Raw genomic sequence first — 26,885 nt, 5'->3', positions numbered from 1 at the left:
TAGGTAATTCTGAAAGGCCTGACTCCCTTTCTAGGATCTCTCTCTCAGCAACTGACCTGCCCCGAACAGATACCAGCTCGATCTGGATGTTCTATGTGTCCAATAATTGGGGAACAGGAGGCATCTAGTTGCACATTCTTGATTTTTTTAGGCCAACAGCTGTGTGTATGACATTCCTGCCAGGGGCCCTTCCAAACCCCACCACTGTGGCTAAGATTGGAAGAGAGGAGAGGAAATACCCTACCAGAGAAAAAGAAAAGAAACAAGATCCTGTTGTTCAGATTCTGTGTTCTACTTTTTTCACTCTTTTTTTTTTTTTTTTTTTTTTTTTTTTGCCTTTTCTAGGGCCGCTCCTATGGCATATGGAGGTTCCCAGGCTAGGGGTCCAATTGGAGCTGTAGCCACTGGCCTACGCCACAGCCACAGCAACGTGGGATCCAAGCCGTGTCTGCGACCTGCACCACAGCTCACGGCAACGCCAGATCCTTAACCCACTGAGCAAGGCCAGGGATCGAACCTGCAACCTCATGGATCCTAGTCAGATTCATTAACCACTGCGCTACGACAGGAACTCCTGTTTTCACTCTTAACACAAGTTCCCATCGCACTAATGCAATCTTCTGGGTTACTTCTAGAAAGCAACTTAGTCCACTTACTTACTGGCCCAGGTAGTGCTGTAGACACTCCATTTTCACTTCAGGCTCTTCACTTTCTCATCGTTGGCCCCAGAAAGGAGGAGAAAGAGATGATGCTCTAGTAAACAAATGTGACCTGAGACAGGGTGTGCCCAATGCCAAGTGGCACCTGAGGCTCATGCACTATTTTTTGGGGGGATGGGAGATTGATTACTAGTATCAGTGATGAGACTGGCTTCCTTTCTAGAGATGAAATCTTTTTTGTCATATCTATCATCCCTCACAAGAATGCAATTAGAGAAGGTGGCCTCCATGGAGGAAGCTGATTAAATTAACAGATATACTGCACAACCACTTTGGGAGTCGTGGAAAATGAGTCTCACTGCTGAGACTTGTGTTAAAAAAAGAGGACTGGGGGGAGGGGAGTGGAACATAAGCTGCAAGCCTGTACCTTGAATTTTCCATCCCTTCCAGATCATAAAACATCCACAGCCTTGCAGACAGTTTCTTCTTCTCCAGATGCTTCTTCCAGGCTCCAGTCCCTTCCCAAGGGTATGTGACAGCTCTGTGCTCATGGGACATGAGGGGACATTCTGACCCAGGAGCAGGGTAGTGTAGATGCAGGCCTGCTGCCGGGGTAGAGGTCAAAAGAGAAAACAGTGCTTTGCAAATCTTGTAACCAATTTGAGCAGGCAGTCCTTGTTTTCATTTAGGTCCCAGAAAAACTACTGTTAGGCAGGCATGATGGAAATGAAATCTGATTTTCCACAGAAATGAGGACAGCATAAAGAAGACCTTCTTGACCCCAGACTCGATCTTCCAAATGCTAGAGGAATTGCCACAAATACCACTTTAGAAGTCTTACCTTTCTAATGAGGATATTCAAGGCATACATCCTATTTCCCACCTAAACCCCAGCCCTCCAACCCAATGCTTTGGTTTTACTTAAGGTAGCATTTTCCAAATTGTTTTCTGCAGAACATTAACCTTGTGGGATGCCTTGGAATAAGAAGTTTCATAGTGGCAAAAATGGGGCAACACTGAGTGCAATGTGCCCTTTGACTCATAATCTTTATTACTATATTGAAAGTATCATAGGATTTCCCACTGCGGCTCCATGGGTTAAGAACCTAACATCGTGTCCTTGAGGATACAGGTTCAATCCCTGGCCCTGCTGAGTAAATTAAGAATCAGATTCGATCCCTAGCCCAGGAGCCTCTGTATGCCATAGGTGCTGCCATAAAAAGAAAAAAGTAACAGCTAACTCTTACTGGAAGTTCCTCTGAGCCAAACACTATCAAGCACTTTTATACTTTACCTCAACAAATCTTAAATAATCCTCTGAGGTAGATATTAACTTATCTCATCTATACACAAGGAAAGTGAGGTTTGGAGTAGCTAAAGGTCACCCAGTTAAAGGGAAAAGGTAAATGAGGAGCCAGGTTTCAAACACACTCTCATTCTCAAGTCTCTTAAGAATTTCACAAGGATATCACCTGTCCCAGCTCCATCCAACTGAGCCTGGCATTCTAGCATCCCCTCCCCCACCCCCCTCAGGGCTGTAGGCGGTCAACAGAGCACATTGGTGGTGATAAAGTGTTATCACTTTCCCAGTAAGTATACAGATCCTTTCTCATATTGCCTTTTTCCATTATCGCTTCCTTTCATAACCAAATCCATTCTTAACTATATTAGTTGTCATCTTTTGTTGATTTCTTTAATCTATATTCATGTCATCACATAGAGCCAGCTTGGCATCACTGCAGATAGTATCTTCCCCATCATCGAGCTTTTATGCTCCTGCCTCATTTAGCCTTTGTCTAACTTCTCCATGCACACTTTGGTGGATTTTCATCTGTATCTTTGACGGTTTATGGATAAACAAAGATGTAAAGGAGACAGGATGTGTCTGAGTTTATTTACCCTGCCTTTGGCAGGGGAGTCTTTGTCTGCAAAAGGAAAGTGAATCAAAAAGTAAAAGTAGGATAAAAAAAAGAGTGCCCACAGTCCCTATGTAGTTAGCTCTCCTGTTATGTGGGATTGAGATTTCTTCCACCATCAGTATCTTAATAACTATGGGATAAGTTATTTTATCTGAGAGGTTGGGGGTGCGGTGAGGAGAAGTGGAGACAGAGAATGAGGCTATACTATTTAGTTTCACCCTAAAGAAACTGTTTATTAAACCTGGGAACTGGGGAGTTCCTGCTGTGGCACAGTGGTTTAACGAGTTGGCTTGTCTCTGTGGAGGCACTGGTTCCATCCCCAGCCCAGTGCAGTGGGTTAAGGATCTGTCATTGTTACAGCTGTGGCATAGGTTGCAACTGGGGCTTGGATTCAATCCCAGGCCCAAGAACTTCCATATGCTGTGGGGGCAGCCAAAAAGAAAAAAAAAAAAAAATCAAAAAGGAAAAACACCTGGGAACTTTGCTGTTGGCTAATCACCTTTCCACAGCATGTGCTTGTAGGAAATGGGCTTTTGGAGAAAAGTATGTGAGCTCTTAGCAGTGGCCCTGTCTCAGCAAGGGCAGAGCCAAAAGATGGTAGAAGTGATGTCCTCGGTTCCATGAGATTGCAAGGGCACCTAATCTGCTTCATCACACTCCACCCCGGTTAAGTCCATCTCCTCCATAGTGCTCTCTAAGAGCCTTCATGTGATGGGGTTGCCCTTTCTTTGCCCCCCTTGGCACATCAGGAATAATTTCATGAGCATCTACTGTGAACTCAGCATTTCCTTTATACACAGGCCAATTACCTGATGTGGCTTGGCTGATGTTGGAGGCAGTTTTCTGTTGTTGAAACTGTGCTCACTGCCCTCCTTGGATTTTCTCCTTCCATATCCAGAACAGTCTTACAAGAAAGAGCCTGTTCTTCATTGAAGTTTACAGAAGGGAAAAAATGGAGGCAGAGAGAGGAGAAAGGACTCTTTAAAAGGCACCCAGTGAGTAAAGGGTGCAGAGCGGGACACTCACCTCACTTCCTTGAATTCTAAAGCCTGCACATTTCAGGATTATCAAATAGCAGTTACAAGACCTGAGGCCCCTCCTCTACCGTGCTCTTCATGAACAAAGTAGATTCTGTTGAGGAAATGTAAATAAAGAGGGAAAATGCTTGGGTTCACGTACTTAAAACGAATGTTCTTACTAAGCAAGTGAGGAAGACCTCCGATGTTGCTAGAGGAAAAAAAAGTCAGGAAATCATTTATTTTTGGAAAAACATGAATTATATGGCTATAAATTCTTCAGGGTAAAAATGCCAAGAACATCAGTATTGTCCACAGCTGAAACAGACCCCCCTCTAGTTTGCCTGGGATGGAAATACTAGAACTGGTTCTTTGGTCTTACAAAAGGTACTGGAAATTGTTCCAGAATATTTAATTCTTTGAAATAACGCACCAGAGTAAGCCTATTTTTTAAAACTTAGGTGAGCCCTAGTAATCTCTTAGGATGAAAGAAATGCCAGTTAAGGAGGAAGTGAGAGGTGAGGACAACTCTGTTCCTCTCGTAGCCTGAATGCTTTAAATATTAAGCAGAAACTAGCCCGCAATAAAAAGAAATGAGCTATCCAGCTGCAGAAAGACATGGAGAAGCCTTAAATGCATATCACTAAGTAAAACACAGCAGTCTGAAAATGCTACCTACCACATTATCCCCACTACATGCCATTGAGTGAAAAGCAAAGCCATGGAGACAGTGAAAAGATCTATAGGGGTCAGACACTGAGGAGGAGAGAGGGTTAAAGGGGCAGAGCACAGAGGATTTTTAGGGCAGTAAAATGATTCTGTATGACAATGTGGGTAGGTGTCATTTTACGTTTGTTAAAACCCACAGAATGTACACTGTCAGGAGTGAACCCTAATGTAAATGATGGATTTTGATGAATGATAATGTTATGTCATGATTTTTTCTATTTTTTAAAGTTTCATTGAAGTATAGTTGATGTACAAGGTTGTGATCATTTCTGCTGTACCAAGTGATTCAGTTATATAGGTACATACATCCATTCTTTTTCAGATTCTTCGCTCACATAGATGATCACAAGATACTGGGTAGAGTTCTCTGTGCTATATATACAGCAGGTCCCCATTGGCCAGTCATTCCATATACCTCAGCATGCATACACAGTCCCAAACACCCAGTCCATCCCTTCCAATTTGTTCCCTTTAGCACCCCAGTGATCATGTTTTAATACTGGTTCATCAGTCATAGGCAATGTACACACTACCACACTAATGCAAGGGTGGGGGCTCAGGAACAACGCAGGCTGAGGGAGTAGATGGAAATTCTCCTTTGGGTTTAACTTTTCTGTAAACCTAAAAATGCTTTAAAAAATAGGGTTTTTTTGTTTTTGTTTGTTTTTTAGCAGAAGGGAATCAAGCTGTTTTTCAGCATCACAGCATCTCTGTAGATGACAGTGCCCTTTTAGGAACAGAAGTAATCGCCTCAGTGCCTAATACCAATTCACTGCTCAGATTGTGACAACCAAAGGCTATATGAAAGGTCAATTTGAGCATCTCATTGGATTAGAAAGACAAAGGGGACTTTGTGTCACAATAGTTCTCATCCCCTAGAATCGTGGAGATGGCAGGAGATAAAACAATACTCTTTATCAGCAGCAGATTAACTAGCAAGGACATATTCTTTCTATTTATCCTATAGGCTCCCAAGGACAATTGGCCTTTTGTCCCTACACCTGTTGCAAGGGGGAAAGATCCCTTGACTGAGACCCCGTGGGGTTTACATGAGGCCAATCAGTTGAGATTTCTTAGGTGTGTCTGTGGCGGGACATCCCATTTCATAATACGCCTTCCAGCAAAGGAACTCAGAGACGGGCCCTCAGCATTCAAAAGGGAAGAAGCAGATCTATAGCTACTTGAAAGAATGATAGGATATAGAAATCCTTGTTGGGGAGCAATAAAACAAATGTATGGTATATTCTGGCTCTCAGCCAGAGCGTCCTTCTCTGTCCTTATCCTCAGCTGCTAACACACCACCAGGCACAGAGTAAAGGCTTTACAGAGGTGAGGCTTTGCTAAAGAAAAGGAAACAGTGAAATGATTCATCAACATTAACACCTGATTTTTCCATCTATTTCACAACAGCTTCCAGATAAACATCTGTGGGCACGTGTATGTGGATGGCTTTCTTCATTCTAAATCCTTATTTGGAATGAGATCTTCTGGGTTTTTTGGCTGCTTTCTTTTGGAAACAACATATGCATCTTTTGGGGGGCAACCAACTTTCCACTGGTTCTTAGTAGGTGAAGTCTGAATGTAGTACTTCCTCTTAGTTCAAGGGAATGGTCTGTAGCTTGAGCCCAGCCAGTCAGAGTGATGTTTCTCTTGGCCTCAGTGAATTCAGAGAGGAGCACATAACTCCAGCTGGACCCTTGAGAATCCCACCTGAGATTTTGCTGGCGTGATTGGAAAAGAAGTGTTGTTCTTCTGCTGGGGTTGAGAAATTGGCAAAATGCAAGCCTAGGGTTGCTAGTGGACTTCTTAGCCACCTCTTGGGAAAAGACCCTCTGAAAATGAAGCCAGAATAGAGGAAAACTGAGCTGAAAGATGGAGAGAGTACAAGTCTCGGTGAAAATATTTGAGCAACCCGAACCAGCCAAGACAGAAGTCAGTACATCTCCTGGACCCTTCAATGAAATGGGCTCTAAATTCCCCAGATTGGTTTCATCTTATAACCAATTATAATTTACCCACGTGTCCATTCCTCCCTTATATTAAAATTCTGAGTCATAGCTGTTCTTTAATAGGTTCATATCCTTCAAATTCGAATTTAGTAGGAAAATGCTAACTGGGCGATATACATCCAGAACCCCCACCACTTGCCTTAGCCTAATCACACCTACAGGTGGAAAAAAGATCCTGTTGGAAATGAAGATTCTTTGAAATATCTCTGCTACATCCCAACCAAAGAAAGAATTCACCTTTGTCGAATACCTCATTTCACCTTAAACTCAATCTTTCCATGCCTTAGCAAAAGTTGGCACGTGGCAGAGTCTTGCTGAACAGATTGAGACATCAGAGAATGGGCCCCTGGCCATGCCTGGAACACGTTCTAAAGACATGGCCTGTACCCCCTCCCCCCACCTCCACACTCAGAGTGCCATTAACAAGGAATACGCTCAAGGGCTAAGGCAGCTTTGTACTGCAAAAATAGGCTTGCAGTTCATGGATGGGTTTGAAGGATGACAAGAAATGCTCTTTAACTCTTCACCTCACTCTAGCCCTTGGAGTAATAAAAAAGTAACAGGTTTTGCATCCTGTTGCACCAAGCGTGGTTCTAAATTCCCTTCTTGCATTATCCCTTTTAGCCCTCATCTGATACAACCCTAGGTGGATGGATTGATTATATTCCCCATCAGACACTTAAAGGAATGGGACCTAGGGAGCTTGGAGAACCCGCCCAGGATTGCTGAGCAGGATTCAGACCAAGTAGCAGGACCCAGGCTCTCAATCACTACACAATATTGTGTGTTCAAGAATAAAAACAGGAGTTCCTGTTGTGGCTCCGTGGGTTAAGGACTCGACTAGTATCCATGAGGAGGCAGGTTCCATCCCTGGGCCTTGTTCAGTGCATTAAGCATCTGGTGTTCCTGCAAGCTTCGGCATAGGTCACAGGTGTAGCTTGGATCCCAGGTTGCTATGGCTGTGGCATAGGCCTGCAGCTCTATCTTTGACTTGACCCCTATCCAGGAAGGTCCATATGCTGCGGGTGCAGCCTGCAGACAAATTGATTAATTAAAAATAAAAATCCTGGACCACGGCTTTCAGGGGTGAAAATGGATGTTAGGACTGGAAGGAGGCTTAAACATCACTTAGCCTGATAGAAAAACTGAGACTGAGGGAGATGTGCCTTTCCCAAAGTCACATAGCAAGTTACAGAAGCAGGCACTAAAATCTAGCCCCAACACCCCAATTCTTTTGCAGAGCACACCTGTCATTTTAGGGTGTGTGCAAGCCACACCAAATACTGAGTTACTCAACAGTCACCATTATTACAGAAGCACTGGTTGTTAAAATTCTAAAATATGTCCAGACCAGTTAGCCAGCCTCACTGTCCTGAGGCTATTTTCCTCTCCCCTCGGGCTCCTGGGCCTCCCCACAATTCAGAAATTAAAGGGCTGAGGTCTGTCTCTGTGGCACGCTTCCATTCTGACTAGTCAGCTCCTTCTCTCCCTCTGTTAGGTAGTTTTAAGGAGCCCTTTATTGACACAAAAGCCAGCACACAGTCATCCCTCCAGGAAATGGGAACTTCACAGGGGTATTGCAGGCTACATCTCAGTCATTTGGGATAGCATCCCTATCTCAAATAAGAAAAGCTGATTATGCCAAGGATGCTAGAGAAAGTATGGTGGGGGGGGGGGGCAAGGCGGGGGAGTGCCTAGAAAGAGAAAACATAGGCTGGGCATTAGAAACTCTAAAGAGGCTTTTTTTTTTTTTTTTTGTATAGCACAGAAAACTATACCCAATCTCTTGGGATAGAACATGATGGAAGATAGTACAAGAAAAATAATGTATATAAAGTTATGACTGGGTCACTTGGCTGTACAGCAGAAACTAGCACAACAGTTTAAACCAACCATACTTAAATAAAAATTTAAAAAAATAAAAGAGGCCTTTCCATGTCCTTTCAGGCGTTTGTTAAAGAGAAAAAAAAAAAAAAAGGCCTACCCTGTAGATGGGAGTTCGGGGCATCTGAATTGTCAGAAATAGGAAAGGTCTTGCACCCTCTCTCACTGTCGTTGTTTCTTTTTGGAATGGCAGAGCCATGCGTCAAGTAACGAGAGCCCCACGGACAACAAATGAGAAATACCAGAAAAGCGATGCTTGCCAGCTGTGGGCACCTCAGGCCCAGGCGCCTTTTGAAGTCAATGGGAGGTAAGCTGTTCTTTCTGACCCTTCTTGCAGCAGAGATGGGGAAATGAATTGTTAGCGGATGTGCAGAATGACCCAGCTAGAGTCAGCTGATCATGGGCTACTAGCCAGCCTGAAAATCATCTAAATCCCAATGGCCTGCCTCTGTGAGATGTGGATTTGCAGAAGACTCACTCAAGCCATTTCATTTCTTTTCTCCTGTTAGACCTTACAGAATTTGCAGATCACCAAATTTTATGCAAACACACACACACACACACACACACACACACACACACACACACACACACACATATTTTATGGCTGCACCTGTGGCCTATGGAAATTCCCAGCCAGGGACTGAATCCAAGCCACAGCTGCAGCAACAACGAATCCTTTAACACACTGCCCCAGGCCAGGGATTGAACCTGCACCTCCACAGCAGCCTAAGCCACTGTAGTCAGGTTCTTAACCCACTGCATTACAGTGGGAACTCCCCAAATAATTCTTGAATATGGATTTATATGCCATCACCAACAATATTCTTTCATGGACCAGGAATCTATTTCAGTGGTAAACACAAGTTTGTGGAATAACGTTTGAAGCAAGAGGTATCACAGGGGCTGACAGCAAATATCGAAAAGCCAGAAAACTCATCTCCCCCTCATTCATCTAGTGAGTGCCTTCTCATTCTCTGACTGTTTGCTTACCTGTCATTCCCTGTTCAGCCTCCTCCCCTAGACTAAGTGAGTGTTCCCCTAGAACCTTATGGTTTCCTTTTTGTAGCACTTATTACATTTATAATTATTAATACCTGTCTTCCCCACGAGGTCCATAATACCCATGGGAACTGAGACTGCACTAGTCTTACCCACAGATCCCCAGGACCTAGAAGGGTGTTGTGTTGTGTGCAACAGCAAATACTTACTGAATGATGAATGAACACTGAAGGTTCTCAGCATCAAATCCTAGCTCCTTGCCATCATTAGAATATGTGGACAGTGCCCACTGCAGCTCAGCAGTAAAGAACCCTGACTAATATCCATGAAGTTGTGGTGCCTGGCTTAGTTCAGTGGGTTAAGGATCCAGAGTTGCTGTGAGCTGTGGTGTAGGTTGCAGCACTGCTCGGATCTCAAGATGCCGTGGCTGTGGTGTAGGCCGGCAGCTGCAGCTCCAATTTGACCCCTAGCCTGGGAACTTCCATATGCCACAGGTGAGGCCCTAAAAAGAAAAAAAAAAAGAAGGAATATATGGGAAAGGCAGTTAAATAGGTGTAAAGTCATCCATGCATCCATCAAGTTCTTCAGCCTCTTCAGTTTGAAAAACACTGCAGTTTCTTTCTTCCTGTTCCTTGAAGTTCATTCTCTCCTACCCTGTGATCTAAAGGAACTCTGTTCCATGTTACTGTAATTACAACATAACTAAATTTTCCTCAAGCTGGGGTCCATAGTCCAGTGGGGGTTGGCTTACCTCTTCTTGGAGTTCTGTGAATTCCCCATGAGATGTGTAAAGGGATGAAAGCATACACTGAACCATGTAGATGAACATTTTGAAATGAAATATAGCCACCTGAGTTAGGTATCTGAAGGGTTTTCAATGTATTGCACGTTCTCTCACACACCTCCCTTCCACAAGAGTATTCTAATTTTCCTTCCCTTGGATGCAGTAAGGACTTGGTGACTGGCTCCTAATGAGAATAATGAGGGGAAATGGCCTTGCATGACTGCCAAGGCTAAGTTGGAAAAGATGTGGCTTCCACCTGGCTCTCTGTCTTGGGGCATGCTCCTGGGAAAACAATGAGATACCATATAAGGAATGGGGCTTTCCTAAAGCTGTCATGCCACAGAGACCTAATGAAGAGGTAACACAAAGGCTGGTAGAGGAGCCCCAGCTATTCAAGTCTTCCCAGCTCAGCTCCTGGCTATGTGAGTGTTAAGAACTTCTAGCCTCAGCCACCGAGTACAACATCATCAAATACCCCTAAGCCAGGATGACCTAGCTGAGCCCCTCCTGGGTTTTCCTGACTCAAAGAAAGCATGAGAGAGAAATGACTCCTGCTATTCTAAGCCCCTGAATTTTTTGGTGTTTGTTAAAAAGCAAGAGATAACTACTATGGTGTCCTTATTTGCAGTTGGGTTTATGATGCATTGGAACCATGTATTTATTAGAGAAGAGAAGAGAGGCAGACTTAATAACTGCATGTCAAGTGAGAGAGTTTTGCAATAGTTCACATAAAGGAAAGTGACAGGAAAATGGCTCATCATCCCCAGCTTGGTGTTTGAGGTGGGCTGAACTCAAAGGAATCTTTGTTCAGTCAACACTGTGGTCATGTTGCAAGCATTTACTGGGCTTCAGCAAGTCCATTTAACAAATGCAATCAATTTTAATTGTATTGGCTTGGCTTTATTTTTTTTCTTTGCTTCTATTTAATTTATATTTGCTAATATCTAGCTTTATATGTACACATTTAAGTAGCATTATAATCAAATATTTGAAAACACCAGAAAACCACAATTTTTCTTTACAAGGAATCTGAAATTTGAGAATCAATGAGAGGATCTTCAGAAAGGCACGTGTATCTCTAACACACTATCATCTCATTAGCTGTTGCTAAATGAAGTAAAAACTCCTTCTAGGTGCCCTAGAGCATTCTTCATAATTATCTATATAGGTAAGAGTTCAATTGTAATGTTAGTGTATCAGCCTATAAATCTCCCAGTTTAAGTCTTATATTTGAATTCCCTGTTGGTGACAATGATGTTTTCAGTTGTTGTATTCTCAGTACACATGGCTTAACTTTTTTGATCAGCAGTCACTTATTCCTCCCATTCATCATTTCAGCTAGAAAATGGCCTCCTGTCTAGGACCTCCCCAACTTAAATTTTTGAGTAGGAAACTTGCTGCACCTGTGGCATACGGAGGTTTCCCAGGCTAGGAGTTGAATCAGAGCTATAGGCACCAGCATACACCACAGCCACAGCAACACTAGATCCAAGCCACATCTGCAAACTACGCCACAGCTCATGGCAATGTCAGATCCTTAACCCACTGAGCAAGGCCAGGGACTGAACCCACAACCTCATGGTTCCTAGTCAGATTTGTTTCCACTGCACCACGATGGAAACTCCTGAGTAGGGAACTTGAATTGTATTTTAATCCATACCACTATGAATGTAACTTTCAAATCTGGTGAACATTCATTCATTTTTCTGTTATCCTTAAATAAAAACATGGAGTAACTTAATGTATAACTTAGGTTAATATATTAAAATGTGTATGTTTGTTTTATGAAGGTGATTGGTAGATAGAATACAGTTTTCTATTATATGCTGTGACACATATCTGAAGTAGTTTGATTTTTTAAAATAAAACAGTATATTATTATAATAATATCAATCATCTATTGCAGTCTTGAAGAACTTAGTATGATATTAAACATTTCATCTGTATAATTTCATTTAATCCACATAATTTACCTCATTATTTAGGTTAAATTGCCATTTACAGAGGCTTGGGTGAATGGTTAGTCATTTGTTCAAAGTTAATTTAACTGGAAAGAGAGGAACTAAGATTTGAACCCAGGTAAATTTGCCATTATCAACTCAGTTTTGTAACTTCTCTAAATTCTCACTTTTAACTGTTTATTGTTTGTTTACCGTTTTTCAGTAACGCTAAGTTGTCATCAGTTGTGAGATGTTTCAGTACTTATGAGCTAATACAGTCAAGACTGACAGTTAAATTGTGACACGGCACTTTTTCACTAGCATGTTTATTTTATATTGATTTGAAAATGCTCTATTTAATAAGAAGACCTAGTTAGACATACATTTTTATCTAATGTTATTGTTGTGCATGTATAAAACAGAAAGCATAAACAAAATAAATGGAAGCAGGTGTTTTCTAGATCTGCTCAGGGTCCAGCTCTTCTGAATCATTTTGCAGATGAGCATCCTTAGTGACATTCCACAGTGTCATCCTCCATGTCAACAAGAGCATTGATGATGTAACATTGCTGAAAAGAATATTCCATTATTGGGTCTGGGATTTTCTTCCAAGCTGCTGTCATCCTTTCTGCAAGTTTTGATATGTACGTTCAGGCAGTTAATGCCTCTCATTTAAATATTTAAAAGTGCGCATCATCGAGTCAATGGAATGTGGTATTATTGTGTTTCCTGCAGACCATGTTAAAAAATCAACCATCCACAAATTTAAGGTTTTTTTTTTTTTTTTTTTTTTTTTGTCTTTTTGTCCTTTTTAGGGCTGCACCTGTGGGATATGGAGGTTCCCAGGATAGGGGTCTAATCAGAGCTGTTGCTGCTGGCCTATGCCAGAGCCACAGCAATGCCAGATTCAGACTGCATCTGCAACCTACACCACAGTTCATGGCACTGCTGGATCCTTAACCCACTGAGCGAGGCCAGGGATCGAACCTGCAACCTCATGGTTCCTAGTTGGATTGATTTCTGCTGTGCCACGACAGGAACTCCCTTAAGTATTTTACAATGTTTTCATTATACTAGGCCTCTGGGTCTAATATCAGACAGTATAGCCTGCTATGGATCATTACTATACATTTACATTGCTTCACTTCCATTATCTCCATTTGTTGAATATTTTGAGATACACCAGGTCCTGGTTTAAATTCTTTGCATGCATTAAACTCATTAAACCCAAGGAAGTGGCATATTGTCCCACTGTATCAATGAATAAACTAATATTTAGAAAATTTAAATAATTTGTTCAAAGTCACATTGCTTTTTAAGTGGGAAAGCTAGGATTTGACTTTAGTCTCACCAACACGAAATTCCATTCTAACTGCTTTGCAATATTAGCATCCATGTAAACACACACATTTGCAGTGTGACAATTGGAGACTAATATTAATGATGCTCATTATGTGCTATGTAAACAATTTCTACTTCCCTTAGCTTTCCCTCTGCTTGCACATGAGTATATAAATACTGTAAATGTGAATTTTTATTGACTCCTCTCCCCGATGCCAAATATTAGCAGTCCCTTCATGGACTGATTTGGTGGTAATGGATCAACAATTCTTACAGGCTGGCAGCACATCACTCCCTGGCCATCTTCCTTTAAAGGTTTCTGAGGAAATTATCTATAAAATGACCACAGTACTAGGTGTGTCACAGGTCTCAGGTCCATGCCTTCCCATTTTATCAGTGATCAGAAAGTTTAATCTCAGCAATCATTCTCTAGGTAATTAATGTTGCTTACATCACGTTTATGGTCCACTATATGAAAGGAGGGGATACGTACAATTGCTTTATGACATACCTGAAGCAAAAGATTTTGTTACTAGGTACTGCTCATTAGAACTATGCTTAGGTAATTCTCTTGCATTTAAAAAGAAGGAAAATAATCTCAGAGGAACTCTGACCTCACTTTATAATTAGAGGTCATTGGCACCAATCGTTAGCCACACAAGTAACAAATCCAGGAATTACTTAGAAAATAAAATGAAATAGCTTTTATGATGTTAGGTCATAGGTTGGGAAACCTTGATTTAAACATTCCTCCCACGGCACCTTGGGACAGCATTCTTACTAGCTCAGTCCAGGTGTCTGGGAACAAGAGGATCTTTGTTGTTTCTAGAGTTTGGAAGCCCTCCTTTCTTGAGAAATGTCAGCTTCATCTTAAAAGGCTTGGGAGACACTATGAACCAGTGCTGAGCCAAATGGGATATACTATCAAAGAAGATACGTGTGCTCTCTCCCCCATTTTCTCAAGCCTTAGCACCTGGCACCATCATCTTCCCAGCTCCTCAAAGCGAAAGTCATGATTGACTTGTCCCTCTTATTTGGTTCCTATACCCAATACATTTCTGAGTCCTCCTTATTCTACCTCCTCAGTAAGTGCCTCCTCTGCCTACTTTTCTCTCTCCTAACTGTATTCATCACCATGGCCCACTTGGACAATTGCATCAACCTCCACAGCTAACTGATCGTTCCTACCCGTGGTCCTGCTGTCTACGAGCAAGAAGTCTAATTAGGTGACTCCCTTGCTTAAACTCTTTGATGGCTTCCTGTGGCTCTTGAAATAAGGCCCCAAGTCCACTTTAGACCTTACAAGGCCCCTCATGACAAGGCTCCTGTTGACCTCCCAAGCCCCATCGCTCTCCTTCCTGTGAGGGTCTTGAAAGGGCTTAAAATATCTTGCCCTTTCAAGTTCAAAATTAGATTCTACATCTTCTTAAGATGCCTTCTTCCATGCCTGAGCTTGTTTCATACCTCCTACCCTATGCTTTTACTTCTTTATGATTATCCTATCACTTAGTTAATTCTAACTACCCCCTCGTTTATGTTCCCTATCAACCATGACTTCCTTGCAAGCAGAAACACTCTGTTCACTGTCATAAGTTAGGGCAATTGTTTCCATACTGTATACATCCCTGGTGGTACAAAGGATGATTTGAAGCCATACACAGATGCTCTCTTTTACACTTTTTGAAGTTGTTCTACATTTTTAATGTTTATATTTTCTTTATGACAAAGTGTTTGTTTTCTTTTTGTATTTTTATTTTTTTATTTCCTCAATACATTATTTTTTTCTTACTGTTTTCTTTATTATGAATCTGAGATGCACAGAATTAAATTAACTATAATCCTGACCCCATGACACAGCCATAATTGGTCCTTTCATGACCTATTTATATTTATGTTGCTAGTTATTTTATACCTTAATAAGCACTCCCAAATTCAAAAGGCAAAACAAAAGCTAAGATCTTCACAGTAGGCAACATGATACACGGGTTCTTTTCTTCTGCATCCTTATATCTGACGCTACATACTATGATCACCATTCTCTTGCTTTCTGTTTAAATAGATCAATTGCCTCTCTGCATGTAAACTTTATTTTTTAATTGAGGAAAATATTTAATAATTCAATTTTTAATGTATTCTACTTCCCTTTTTAATTAAGTATATACAATTTCATATCAAAACAATAGAGGATTATACTTTCTTATTGAGATATAGTTGGCATATAATACTATATTAGTTTCAATTATAAAACAATGATTCATTACTTGTTTATATTGTGAAATGATCACAATAGGTCTAGTTAACGTCTGTCACTAGACATAGTTACACTTTTTTTCTTATGATAAGAACCTTTAAAATCTACTCTTTTAGCAACTTCCAAATTTAAGTCAGTATTATCACCTATAGTCACCATGCTGTACATTCTAAACTTTATTGTCTTGTATTGGCTGTTTTTTAACTTTATAAAAAGTGTATCATGCTTAAGCAGTATCTGGGGCTTTTTTTTTTTTTTTTACTTAATATGTTGCTGAGAATCATTTGTATTGCTGTATGCTGCAATTTGGTTTGACTGCTGTATTATAATCCATTGATGACTCTATCACAGTTTAAGCATCCACTCAGCCATTGGGGGGCATTTGTGTTGTCACCAGGTTTTTGCCATTGTGCACAGAAGTGCTCTGAACATTTAAGTACATGTCTCCTGTCGAATATGGGCAAACGTTTAACTGTAGAACTTTGTCATATGGTATGTGAATCTGTAACTTTTAGATATAATACCAAACTAGAATTTAATGAGATGGCACAATTTATCCTACCAGCAATGTATATAAAATCCTATGGATCTACATTCTCTCCAGTACTTAGTATCATCAGCCTTCTTCATTTGGGCCACTCAACTATCAAGAAAATTGTATCTCATGAGATCTTGATTTGTATTTCCCTGATCACTAATAGTATTGAACATTTCTTCATGCATATATTGTACATATGTGTTTTCTCCTCTGCGAAATGCTTACTTCTGTTTTCTGTCCATTTTTCTCTTGAGTTGTTTGTGTTACTCTTATTGGTTTGCAGACATTTTCACATATTTTGATAACAATTCTTTGAAGACTATGTGTACTTACTGTAGATCTTACTGAAGTTTTTAACTTATCTTTGCAATGTCTTAAAGATATACTAAAGAATAAGAGTTCTTAAGATGACATATGTCTGACATTCAACAATACCAGTGTAGATTTCTGGATAACATGGTAAGGAGTGAAATTACCCAGTTTCTTAACTTATCAAGTTGGTTGTGATAGAGGGTTTGCTCTGTATTTGAGCTGTTTTTGAACTAGAACCTACTGCTTTCCACACATCCATAACATGCTAGGCACATCACAGGCACTCAGCCAGAACTTGCTGGAATGAACAAAAATACTCTGTGGAAAAAGGCACACCAGTAAGAACATTCATCCTCCAAGTTGTTTAAACAGATGGCTTCTTTTTGAAAGAAGAACATATTGTAAAAGAAATTAAATGGGATTGATCTCCAGTTGATCCTCATGGTATGGGGGAAATGGTGTTTTGGGCAGACTATTTCATGTGATTAGATGGGCAATTTTCCACTTGTCTAAGACAGGATTTGGGGGATACCCCGGTATAGGTGTTTGGTACTCACTCATCTGAAAGAGACTTGTGCATATACTGTGAAAATTCTCTTTGGAGCTAAAGAAAGGAAAGAAATATGAATTAAATACTACTCTTTCTTAGAAGTCATTCATGACCTCAGATCCCCCCAGGTGGACCTACCTATCTCTCTTTCTTCTTGAGTTCTTAGCTCTCACACAGGCACAAAGCAGGACATACCAAGATGGAATTCTGAATTGCAATCATAATGTAAAAATGTTGAGTTTTAATCTTTTTTTTATTTACCTAAAATACAGGGTCAGCAAACTCTTTGAGGCGCCTTTTGTGACTAACACCTACCCTCTACTCAGCAATCCAACTCACTTTCCATGAGGGCAGAGGCAGGAGTACAGTGGGTCTGAGGGATGGAATGAAGTGGTCTGTTTTATACTTACCTAGTATTGTTTCTCAATGTGAAATGTCAGTAGTACAGTTTCTTATTTTAAAGCATATTTTACAATATAGAAAATTGCATCTCACATATATGCAGTGTAAAGAATACTATTACTCCTACTCTGGGTACCCATCCCCAAGTGTTAAGTAAGAGAACTTTACCAGCCTATTGAAATTTCCCATTTCTATCGATCAATCTCTCTCTCTTCATTCATTTCTTATTCAAAAACATTTATACAAATGAGTACTATGTATCAAACACTGTCTAGGTACTGCAAAACAGTACAACAAAACACAGACAAAAAGCCCTGACTCTTGGAACTTACATTTTATAAAGGGAAACCTCTACTTAAAATTTGGGTTGATCTTTCCCTTTTCTACATAAATACATATATCTCCAAGCAAGATATTAGTTTACTGTCGTACTCTCAAATGTTCTTCTATGCCTTGCTTTTTTCATTTAATATATTTATGCATGGAATGCTAGATCATCCATTTTCACTGTGACTGGACTTTTATTATGTACACACTTCACAGCATATCTGTTTTCTTGTTCATGGATATCTTGAACTTGGGATTATCTTTAGTTTGGGGGGGTTGTTTTTTTGTTTGTTTGTTTTCTCTATTACAAACTGTGTTACTAGGAAATGGTACCAAACAGCACATTTTTCTGTCTGGATTCTTTTGTTTAACATTATGTTTGTGAGACACATTTCTGTTGTGCCCAGTAATTACTCATTACTGTTCATTATTGTATAGCTTGTATAGTTATGTATATATCTAATTTAAAATTATTTATTTCAACATTTGAGTTTTTCCAGTATTTATTTAATGCCATATTTTTTATTTTTTTACTAGATTATAATTGATTTACAATGTTGTGTTAATTTATGATGTACAGAAAAATTACTCAGTCATACATAGACATACATTCCTTCTCTTATATTATCTTTCATCATGGTCTGTCCCAAGAGACTGGATATAGCTCCCCATGCAATACAGAAGAACCTCATTGCTTATCCATTCTAAATGTAATAGTTTGCATCTACTAACCCAAACTCCCAGTCCATCCTACTCCTTCCCGCCTCCCGCTTGGCAACCACAAGTCTGGTCTCCTTGTCCATGAGTCTGTTTCTGTTTTGTATATAGGTTCATTTATGCCATATTTTAGGTTCCACATATAAGTGATATCATGTGTATTTCTCTTTCTGACTTACTTCACTTAGTATGATAATCTTTAGTTGCGTCCATGTTACTGCTAATGGCATTATTTCATTCTTTTTTATGGCTGAGTAATATTTCATTGTATATATGTACCACATCTCCTTAATCCATTCATCTATCAATGGACATTTAGATTGCTTCTATGTCTTGGCTATGGTGAATGGTGCTTCAGTGAACATAGGGGTATATGTTTTTAAATTATAGTTTTGCATGGCTATACCCCAGGAGTGGGATTGCTGGGTCATATAAATAGTCCCTAAATAGTTGAGAAGTGAGTTCCCAAGCTCACTTCCTTGGGATTTCACTCCCTTTCCAATCCTAGAATTGCAGGTTTTTACTGTATTAATATTGTCAATGTTTTCAAAGAGATTTTTATTTTGTTGAGCTTGTCTACTTATTCTCAAAGGAAAATTTGTCTAAAATTAGCTAGTATGCTATTACAAGAAAGAGTACCAGTTATTTTATTGGATTTTAATTTGTATTTTCTATATTTCAGAACTGTTTTCTGTCATGGTTGTACCAGTTTACATTCCCACCACAGCATAGTAGGGTTCCCTTTTCTCCACACCCTCTCCAGCATGTGTTATTTGTAGACATATTAATGATGGCCATTCTGACCAGTATTTAATTGTAGTTTTGATGTTCATTATTCCAATAACTACAGATATTGAGCATCTTTTCATATGCTTACTGGTCATCCATATATCTTTGGAGAAATGTCTATTTAGGTCTTCTGCCCAATTTTTAATTGGGTTGTATGAGTTTAATGAGTTGAATAAGTTTAATGCCATGTTTATATATGTACAGGTCTTTTGAAGCATATTCGTGTTGGTATAGCTGAGTCTAAAGCTATATGTAAGTCCAGTTGTAACAGATATAGTCAAATAATTATCCAAAGGGATAATACAATTTGCTCTCCCATTGCAAAGTATGAGAGTAACCATAGTGATGGCTGTGTATCACATTGTGCTTTTATTTTTCTTTTATTTAATGCTTATTGAAGGTGAGCACTTTTATAAAAGTTCATTTGTTGTTCAACATATTTTGTGAAGTACCAGTCCAACACTTTTATCCACTTTATTATGTTGAATTGTCTGGCTATTTCCTATTGATTTGAAAAAAATATATAACACAGAAGTATTCTCAAACACATAAAAGTTAGGACAAATGGGATGCCATTAAATAGAAGTGGTAATAACAGGCACATTTGTCTTATTCCCAGTCTGAAGTAAAATTCAACATTTCACTTACATATGACATTATTGAAGGTTTCAAAATTTTATTTTCAGAATAAGGAAGTTCCCCCTTGATAAGTAGTTTATTATATTTTATCACAAAAGCATGTAGAATTTATTAAGTGCTTTCTCTGCAACTAATGAGATATACATTTTCTCCTCCATGCTCTTGATCTGTTGAGTTGTATTGATTGATTTTTTGAATATTAATCCTAACCATACATTCCTGGAATAATTTCAGCTTTATTGTAGATATGCTAGATTCAGTGTTCTAATACTTTGCTTAGAATTTTTAAAATATATTTTCATGGGAAAGGTTGACTTGTAGGTTTACTTTCTTGGAATATCCTTGTCAGTTTTTGGTATTAAGATGATTCTGGCTTCTCTTCATCTGTACCTAACTTCTGTTAAGCCCAGTGATTGGGTTCTTAATCTCAGTTAATTGTATTTTTTTAATTCTAAAGTTTCCAGTTGATCCCACTGTATAATATCCAGTTCTCCATCAATATTCCTTCTCATTAATTAATATTTTAATATATTTACCTTTATTATTTTAATATTCATGTCTGATAACAAAAATATCCCGATATTCTAGGGGTCTGTTTTTACTATTTACTCTTTTCTCTTATGTAGAAGTCAATTCTTATCTTTTTGTGTTTCTCCCTGTTTCTGAGTGCTGAACATTGGCTTTGAAAAGCTATAGAAATAATTTGAAGTTCTGAACCATTCGTTCCTTTCATATCAACAAATTCCTTAAGGAGAAACGCAGTTCAGATTTCAGGCTCACTTCTTTGGGATTTCACTCCCTTTCCAACCCTAGTGTTGCAAGTTTTTACCGTATTGATATTGTCAATGTTTTTAAAGAGATTTTTATTTTGTTGAGCTTGTCTAGTTATTCTCAGAAGGAGAATTTGTTTAAAATTAACTAGTATACTATTAACAGAGGAGCACCAGTTATATTATTGGATTTTAATTTGTATTTTCTATATTTCAGTTGAGTTGAGCTTTTCTTACTAGGCTTATCAGCCACTAGCATTTTTACTTATGCAAGTTTCTATTTAAATATTAGTTTCTTTTTATTTTTAAGTTTTTTTTAGAGTTGATTTACCATTCTGCCAATTTCTGCTGTCTAGAAAAGTGGCCTAGCCGTACACCTATACACATTGTCTTTCTCATATTTGTTTCTTTTTATTTATCTGTATAAACTATGTGTACCATCATATAGGTCTTTGTTTTCATTGTGTATATGTTAAATTCTTTCTCTCTAGTTATAGTTTTTTACTCTTTAATTATTTATTTTGATAGACTTATGTATGTTAAATGTAGTCATATTCATCGAGGTTTTCTCTTTGAGCTTTTAATCTAATTTAAGAAGACTTCCCTGTCTCTGATGTCATAAAGATATTCTTCTATATTTATCTCTAGTCATTAAAAATTTTTTCTTTTAACTTTTGTTTTAATCCATTAGGTCAAGATCCATTTTCATTTATTTCCATATGGTTAAGAAGTTATCCCAGAATCATTTACTGAAATCAACAACTGACTCCATTTGAAAAGCATCTTAATTTCAGGACGATGTTGTTTCAGTGAACTATGCTCCAAGTATTGGAGGTCCCCATCACCTTAGTGTTCATTTCCTGTGTCCCCAAAGAAAGACCTCTTTTAAAACTCATCTTCCCTCAAATAGCCCTTGCTTTAATTTTAGCTTTTCTCTCCTCATTGTATAATCACTTGCCAATCTGTGTCTCATAGGTTGTTTGCTATTTTAAAATACCCCAAAGTGCAAAAATAATGCAAATGGAATGCAAAATAAAACAAATACTACAAAATATATGGGCTCTTACCAACTGAGCAGAATTGCTCTTATTGTCCCAAAGGCAATGAGATATAACAAAAGAAAGGAATATAAACAAGCATGATGACATTATAGATGTCTCAAAAGAGAAGGGCTGGAGTTCCTGTCGTGGCACAGTGGTTAACAAATCCAACTAGGAACCATGAGGTTGTGGGTTCAGTCCCTGCCCTTGCTCAGTAGGTTAACGATCCAGCGTTGCCGTGAGCTGTGGTGTAGGTTGCAGACGCGGCTCGGATCCTGCGTTGCTGTGGCTCTGACGTTGGCCGGTGGCTACAGCTCCGATTCGACCCCTAGCCTGGGAACCTCCATATGCCGCGGGAGCAGCCCAAGAAATAGCAAAAAAAAAAAAAAAAAAAAGAGAGAGAGAGAAGGGCTAAGCATCAAAACTTAGGTGTGGTCCTTGAGAACAGTGCATAAAGATCTTATATATTTTTGCAAACTGAACTTCATGATCATGATGTAAAAGTAAATATATAACTCATTTTTAAAAAACTATCCACATGAGGCAAGCTTGAGTCTTGCTTTTGTGACATCTCACAATTGGACTTATGACTTAAATTCTCTTGAGCATTAAAGAAAGTTAAATTGGTTTCAAAAGTTATATTGTATTTTTCAAGAAAAAACTTCAAATATTTTCACCGCTATTTCTTGCAGAACTTTGATGACTCAAGAGGAAGAACAGTAACGAGAATGGGGTGAGTAGTGGGGCTTCAGACCAAATCTTTGACACAAAGCTACTTCTCAACAGACTTATTTCACAAGACAAGTTTAAATGATTATCAGAGACAGGACTAGGGTGAAGTGACTGAGGTATTTAGGGCAGAAAGCTAGGAAAGCATTAACTCTCAGAATTAAACACATGCAAACACTGATCCACTTTCTACCATTATGTATTACCTTTACCTTTTCAAAGACTTGGAATGAAATTACACCATGTGTTCTCCTTTGTATCTGCCTTCTTTCACTAAGCATGTTTTGAGGTTAAATCCATGCTGTCATATGTATCAATACCTCATTCTCCTTTATTGCTTAAGGTTCTGTTTTATAAATTTTCATCCTATCACATACCACATGTTATAAATATACCATTTCGTATCTTATAATGTACTTTTTTTTATTTAACATTTCATAAATATACCACACTGTGTTATCTATCCATCTGTTCATGGGCATTTCAGTTGTTTCCACTTGTTGCTTATAATGGATAAAGTTGTTGTAGTATTTGTGTCAAAATTCTTTTTGTGGACATTTCTCTTAGGTAAATGCCTTGGAATGAAATTGCTATTTCATAGAGTAAGTGTTTATTTAAGTCAATTAAAAAAACCTCCCAAAATGTTTGCTCAAAAATTTGTATAGGAGTTCTTGTCGTGGCACAGTGGAAACAAATCTCACTAGGAACCATGAGGTTTCGAGTTCAATCCCTGGCCTCCCTCAGTGGGTTAAGGATCTGGTATTGCCATGAGCTATGGTGTAGGTAGCAGACGCAGCTCAATTCCAGAGTTGCTGTGGCTGTGGGATAGGCAGGCCAGCAGCTATAGCTCCTAGCCTGGGAAGCTTCATATGCCACAGGTGCGGCCCTAAAAATTCAAAAAAAAAAAATTTTGTACAATTTTACACAACTGTCTGCAGTGTATGAGAGTTCCAGATGCTCACCAATGCTTATTATTGTTAGCCATTTTAATTTTAGCTATTTTATTGCTGTCAAGTTGTCTCTCATTTGTTTTAATGTGTGGTCCCACAAAGACTAATACGATGTTAAATATATTTTCTTGTGATTAGTAGCTATATATTTTCTTTCAGATATATAGACTTCTCAAGTCTTTAGCCTGTTTTAATTGAATTGTTTGTCATCTTATTATTGAGTTTAAAAGCTCTTTATATATTCTGGGGTATATATTTTGGACATAAGACAGAGTCATGTATTAATAATGTTTTCCCCCAATTTGTGGCTTGCCTGTTGGTTTTCCTAACGGTGTCCTTTGAAGAGCAAAAAGTTTTAATTTTGATAAATCCCAAATTATCACTTTTTCTTTTATGTTTAGTATAAGAAACCCTTGCTTTCTCAAAATTACAAAAAATTTCCCCTCATATTTTATTCTAGAAATATTATCTTTTTGGCTTTTACATTTAGACATAGCATTTATTATGAATTAATTTTGGTTTATGCCATGAGGTAGACAGCAAAATTCATTTTTTATATGAAAATCTAGGTGATCTCAAAATACTTACTGCAAACGACTTTACTTTCGCAAATAATTACTTTGGGACATTTTCCAAAATTTCATTTACTATCAGTGTGTGTGCTTTTTTCCAGATTGTGTTCTTTTCCATTGATCTATATGTCATATTTTTGTCATTGCCATATTGTTGTGATTATTGAAGCTTTAAAATTAGCCTTGAAATCAGATGGTAGAATTTTTCCCACCAAAAATTTTTCCTTTTCAAAGTACTTTGGCTGTCTTTAGTCATTTGTGTTTCCATACAAATTCTAAAGTCAACGTTTTAAGTTCTACAAAACCATTTGGTGAGATTTTGACTAGGATGCCATAATCTACAAATTTGACAGAACTGACATCTTAGCAATGCTGAGTCTACTAATCTATGAGTGTGATTTATCTCCACTAAGTCTTCTTGAATTTCTCCTAGCAGTATTTAGTAGCTTTTAGTGTAGAGATACTGTAGATCTTTCATGAGGCTTATCTCTAGGTATTGCAGTTGTGCTTTTTTTTTTTTTTTTTGAATTAAAGTAAGAGTTGATTTACAATGTTGTATTAATTTCTGCTGGACAGCAACGTGAGTTGTTATATTTATATATACATTCTCTTTTTACATTCTTTTGCATTATGGTTTATCATAGGACATTGAATATATTCTCTGTGCTGTACAGTAGGACCTTGTTGTTTATCCCCTCCATGTATAATAGCTTATATCTGCTAACCCCAACCTCTCATTCCATCCCTCTCCCAACTCCCTCCTCTTTGGCAACCACAAGTCTGTTCTCTTGGCCATGAGTCTGTTTCTATTTTGTATATAGGTTCATTTGTGCCATAATTTAGATTATACCTATATGTGATATATGGTATTTGTCTTTCTCTTTCTGACTTACTTTGCTTAGTATGATAATCTCTAGTTCCATCCATGTTGCTGAAAATGGCATATTTTGTTCTTTTTGTGGCTGAGTTGTGTTGCATTGTATATTTGTACCACATGTTCTGAATCCATTCATTTGTTGATGGACATTTATGTTGTTTCCATGTCTTGGCTATTGTAAATAGTGCTGCCATGAACATAAGGGTGCATGTGTCTTTTTGAATTATAGGTTTGTCCGGATATATGAGTAGAAGTGGAATTTCTGGATCATCTGGTGGTTTTTATATTTAGTTTTCTATGGAAGCTCTATACGGTTTTCCATAGTGGTTACACCAATTTACATTCCCACCAACAGTGTAGGAGAGTTCCCTTTCTCCATACCCACCAACAACAGTGGTTGCTGTTAGAGAATGTTTTGCCTATGTTCTCTTCTAGGAATTTTATTTTTCTTTTATTTTTATTTCTTTTATTTTGCTTTTTTTTTTTAAGGCTGTACCTGTGGCATATGGAGGTTCCCAGGCTAGGTGTTGAATCAGAGCTACAGCTGCCAGCCTACACCACAGCCACAGCAGTGCCAGATCCTTAACCCACTGAGCAAGGCCAGGGATCGAACCCACAACCTCAGGTTTCCTAGTCGGAACCATTTCTGCTGCACCACGATGGGAACTCCATCTTCTAGGAATTTTATAGTGTCATGTTTTATGTTTAAGTCTTTAAGTCATTTTGAGTTTTTTTGAGTATGGTGAGAAGGTGTTTTCTAATTTCACCGATTTACATGCAGCTCTCTAACTTTCCCAACATCTTTCTCTTGCTGAAGAGACTTTTTCTTATTGTATATTTTTTGCCTCCTTTGTCTAAGATTAATTGACCCATATGTGTGTGGGTTTATTTCTGGGCTCTCAATTCTGTTCCATTGATCCATATGTCTGCTTTTGTTCCAGTACTACACTGTTTTGATTACTATAGCTTTGTAGTATTATCTGAAGTCTGAGAGGGTTATGCCTCCTCTTATGTTCTTTTGCTTCAGGATTGCTTTGGCAATTCTGGGTCTTTTATGGTTCCATATAAATTTTTGGATTATTTGTTGTAGTCCTGTGAGAAATGTCATGGGTAATTTGATAGGATCACATTAAATCTGTAGATTGTTTTTAGTGGTATGACCAATTTAACAATATATTCTTTCAATCCAGAAGGCTGGATATCTTGCCATATATTTAAATCATTTTCAAGTTCCTTTATTAATGTTTTATAGCCTCAGCATGTAATTATTTCACCTCTTTGGTGAGGTGTATTCCTAAGTATTTTATTTTTGGTGGTACAATTTTAAAAGGTATTTATTACATTCCCTTTCTGATATTTCATTGTTACTGTAAAGAAATGTAATTGATTTCTATATGTTAATCTTGTATCCTGCTACCCTGCTGAATTTATCAGTTCTATAGTTTTTGTGTGGAGTATTTAGAGTTTTCTATATATAGTATCATGTCACCTGCATATAATGAAAATTTTACCTCTTCTCTTCCAATTTGAATATCTTTTATTTCTTTTTCTTGTCTGATTGTTGTGGCTAGGACTTCCAATACTATATTGAACAGAAAAGAGTGGGCATCTTGGCCTCGTTCTAGATTTTTAGGGAGAAGGCTTTCAGCTTTTCCCATTTATTATATTGTCTGTGGGTTTGTTATACATAATTCGTATTATGTAGATTTTTGGGGGGAAGGCTTTCAGCTTTTCCCATTTATTATATTGTCTGTGGGTTTATCATACATAATTCATATTATGTTGATATATGTTCCCTTTATACCCACTCTGGTAAGAATTTTTATCATGAATGGATGTTGCATTTTGTCAAATGATTTCTGTGCATCTATTGCGATGATCATGAGGTTTTTTACTTTTGTTTATGTGGTGTATCACATTGATTTGTGTATGTTGAATCATTCTTATGAACTTGGGATAAATACCACTTGATTGTGAGGTATGATCCTTTTCCTTTTTATATGTTGTTAGATTCAATTTGTGAATGTTTTGTTGAGAATTTTTGCATCTATATTCATGAAAGACATCAGCCTGTAATTTTTTTTCTTAGAAGTGCCTTTGTTTTTGGTATCAAGGTGATGGTGATTTCATAGAATGTGT

General features: G+C 38.3%; 1 protein-coding gene and 1 long non-coding RNA gene across 21 annotated transcripts in view; one reads left to right on the top strand and one right to left on the bottom strand.

Annotated features, from left to right (window-relative positions):
- Positions 1 to 26,885, bottom strand: part of LOC106505633 (uncharacterized) — a 396,539-nt gene that overhangs the window by 284,659 nt on the left and 84,995 nt on the right. The gene's annotated exons all lie outside the window — the stretch shown is intronic.
- Positions 1 to 26,885, top strand: part of LOC146397369 (uncharacterized) — a 120,676-nt gene that overhangs the window by 52,319 nt on the left and 41,472 nt on the right. Inside the window, exons 4-5 of the mRNA XM_084988919.1 lie at positions 8,410 to 8,523; positions 22,311 to 22,351. Coding sequence (XP_084845045.1) covers positions 8,410 to 8,523; positions 22,311 to 22,341 — 145 coding nt within the window. The 3' untranslated portion in view covers positions 22,342 to 22,351. The remainder of the gene's footprint in view (positions 1 to 8,409; positions 8,524 to 22,310; positions 22,352 to 26,885) is intronic.

Source organism: Sus scrofa, chromosome 13 (assembly GCF_054392235.1).
Source record: "Sus scrofa isolate SSC_HxYL_T2T_F1_AM1 chromosome 13, Sscrofa_HxYL_maternal_Yorkshire_Landrace_v2.0, whole genome shotgun sequence".
NCBI lineage: Eukaryota > Metazoa > Chordata > Mammalia > Artiodactyla > Suidae > Sus > Sus scrofa.
Note: the sequence above shows the minus strand (reverse complement) of the source record. Positions and strands in the feature narration are given on the sequence as shown.